Here is a 2,126-nt window from a genome sequence, read left to right on the forward strand (position 1 = left end):
CATCACCCGACAGTCCGCCAGTCTGCGAGTCCGCCAGTCTGCGAGTCCGCCAGTCTGCGAGTCCGCCAGTCTGCGAGTCCGCCAGTCTGCGAGCCCACCAGTCAGCCACTTGCATCCCTCCATCTGCCACTGCGCGCGACCACCTGCAAACCCGCATACAAGCGCGCGCACGAGGGTCCCTGGCAGTCGCCGTACTTTCTCAGGCCACAACACAAAGTCAACCACGCCGTGACGGCGGGAGCTGCCCACCATGGCCGCCGTCGTGTCACAATCCAAGACGGAGCCCGTCACGCCTCATGAGAAGCCGACGCGTCCGCGCGCTTCCACTTCGTCATCTACCCACCGCGAGCCGGGCTTTCTCTCGCGCATGAAGAGTCGCATGGCCAACGGCAAGGGCCACCACAATGCCGGCCACGGGCCCATTGCCAGCCGCGCCTCGTTGAGCTCCCACGACTTCCGCATCATCCGCACCCTCGGCACCGGCACTTTTGCTCGTGTCTGCCTCGTCAGACCCGTCAATCCGTCCGAGGAGGAGAAGAAGGAGGTCTTCGCCCTCAAAATCCTCCGCAAGACCGAGGTCATCAAGCTCAAGCAGGTGGACCACGTGCGCCACGAGCGTCGCATTCTCGGCGACGTCTCTGGTCACCCCTTTATTACCAACATGATTGCCGCCTTCTCCGACGCCGACACGCTGTACATGCTGCTCGACTACGTCCCCGGCGGCGAGCTCTTCAGCTACCTGCGCAAGATGCGCCGCTTCGACGAGAGCACCGCCAAGTTCTACACAGCCGAGATTGTCCTCGTCCTCGAGTTTCTGCACGAGCAGCAGGGCCGCGTCGCCTATCGCGATCTCAAGCCCGAGAATCTGCTGCTCGACAAGAACGGCCACATCAAGCTCGTCGACTTTGGCTTCGCCAAGCGCCTCAGCAGCGAAGACGGCCAGCCAACCGAGACGTACACCCTCTGCGGCACCCCCGAGTACCTGGCGCCCGAGGTGATTCATAACAAGGGCCACACGACCGCCGTCGACTGGTGGGCGCTGGGCATCCTGCTGTACGAGTTCCTCACGGGCTACCCGCCGTTTTGGCACCAGAACCCCATCGAGATTTACAAGCAGTACGTCCCCCATCTCCATGACGTCTAGCTCTAGGTTGGCTAGTGGTGGATTGAAAACGAATGACCGACTAACTCTTGCCGCAGGATCGTCGAGAAGCCCGTCACGTTCCCGGCGGAACCGCACATTTCGGACAATGCCAAGGATCTCATCAAATCGTTCTGCACCGTCGACCGCTCTAAACGCCTCGGCAACATTAGCGGCGGCGCGCAGCGCGTCAAAGACCACCCCTTCTTCAAGGGCATCCGGTGGGATGAGCTACTGGGACAGCGTGTGCGCGGACCCATTGTGCCGCCCGTGCGATCCTCGAGCGACTCGCAGTGCTTCGATCAGTACCCGGAGGAGGATGGCAAGCGCGAGCCGTATACGGACGAAATGGCGCGCCAGTACGACCAGTACTTTAAAGATTTTTGATCAACCAGACATCCAGCATGGGTTCGACGCGACATGGCCAGTTTTAAGGAGTGGTCCTCCTGAAGGCTCCCTAATACGGGGTTGACAACGGAGTAGAACCTTATTTACGGAAGGTTTCGGTTGTTCACTTGCACAGGACCATGAGGGGGCAGCTCACGAGATGAGCGTTGTTCTTGTCCAACCGATGCACAACCAAGCATGGTATACACAGACTTCAGCCGCGGAGAGAAGAAAAAGTTAAAGATACACGGATGCGGCTCATTTGGCTAGACGATAGAGCTGCTGGGCGTCGCGGAGGGGTAAAGCGGCATCATTGGGTATGGTGTTTTTGGCGTACTTTGGGTAGAGAGCGGGTATGGGGCCTGTTTTTTTGGTTTTTTTGGGGGGAGGTTTTTTTTGCCCTGATGCTCGGACACGGAGCTTCGTGCTTGCGAAGCATCATGGCAGGTCTATCAGAGGAAGCACTGGCAGAGCTTGTGACGTGCCATCATACCATCCGCAGCATCTGATACGAATGATACGTATCGGCGTGCTGGCGACGGGCTGTCTGGGTGGCTCCTCATGATGATGTCTCATGCCAGGATTAGCGTGCTGAGAT

General features: G+C 59.2%; 1 protein-coding gene across 1 annotated transcript; it reads left to right on the forward strand.

Annotated features, from left to right (window-relative positions):
• Positions 1-250: 250 nt before the first annotated feature.
• On the forward strand, positions 251-1,528 carry VDAG_02641 (cAMP-dependent protein kinase catalytic subunit; the record flags this gene model as incomplete). The annotated part of the gene is made up of 2 exons (XM_009653294.1): positions 251-1,116; positions 1,201-1,528. The coding sequence occupies 2 exons, from the start codon at positions 251-253 to the stop codon at positions 1,526-1,528; spliced, it is 1,194 nt and encodes a 397-aa protein (XP_009651589.1).
• Between the last annotated feature and the right edge of the window lie 598 nt (positions 1,529-2,126).

This window comes from Verticillium dahliae, genomic scaffold, assembly GCF_000150675.1.
Source record: "Verticillium dahliae VdLs.17 supercont1.4 genomic scaffold, whole genome shotgun sequence".
NCBI classification, from domain to species: domain Eukaryota; kingdom Fungi; phylum Ascomycota; class Sordariomycetes; order Glomerellales; family Plectosphaerellaceae; genus Verticillium; species Verticillium dahliae.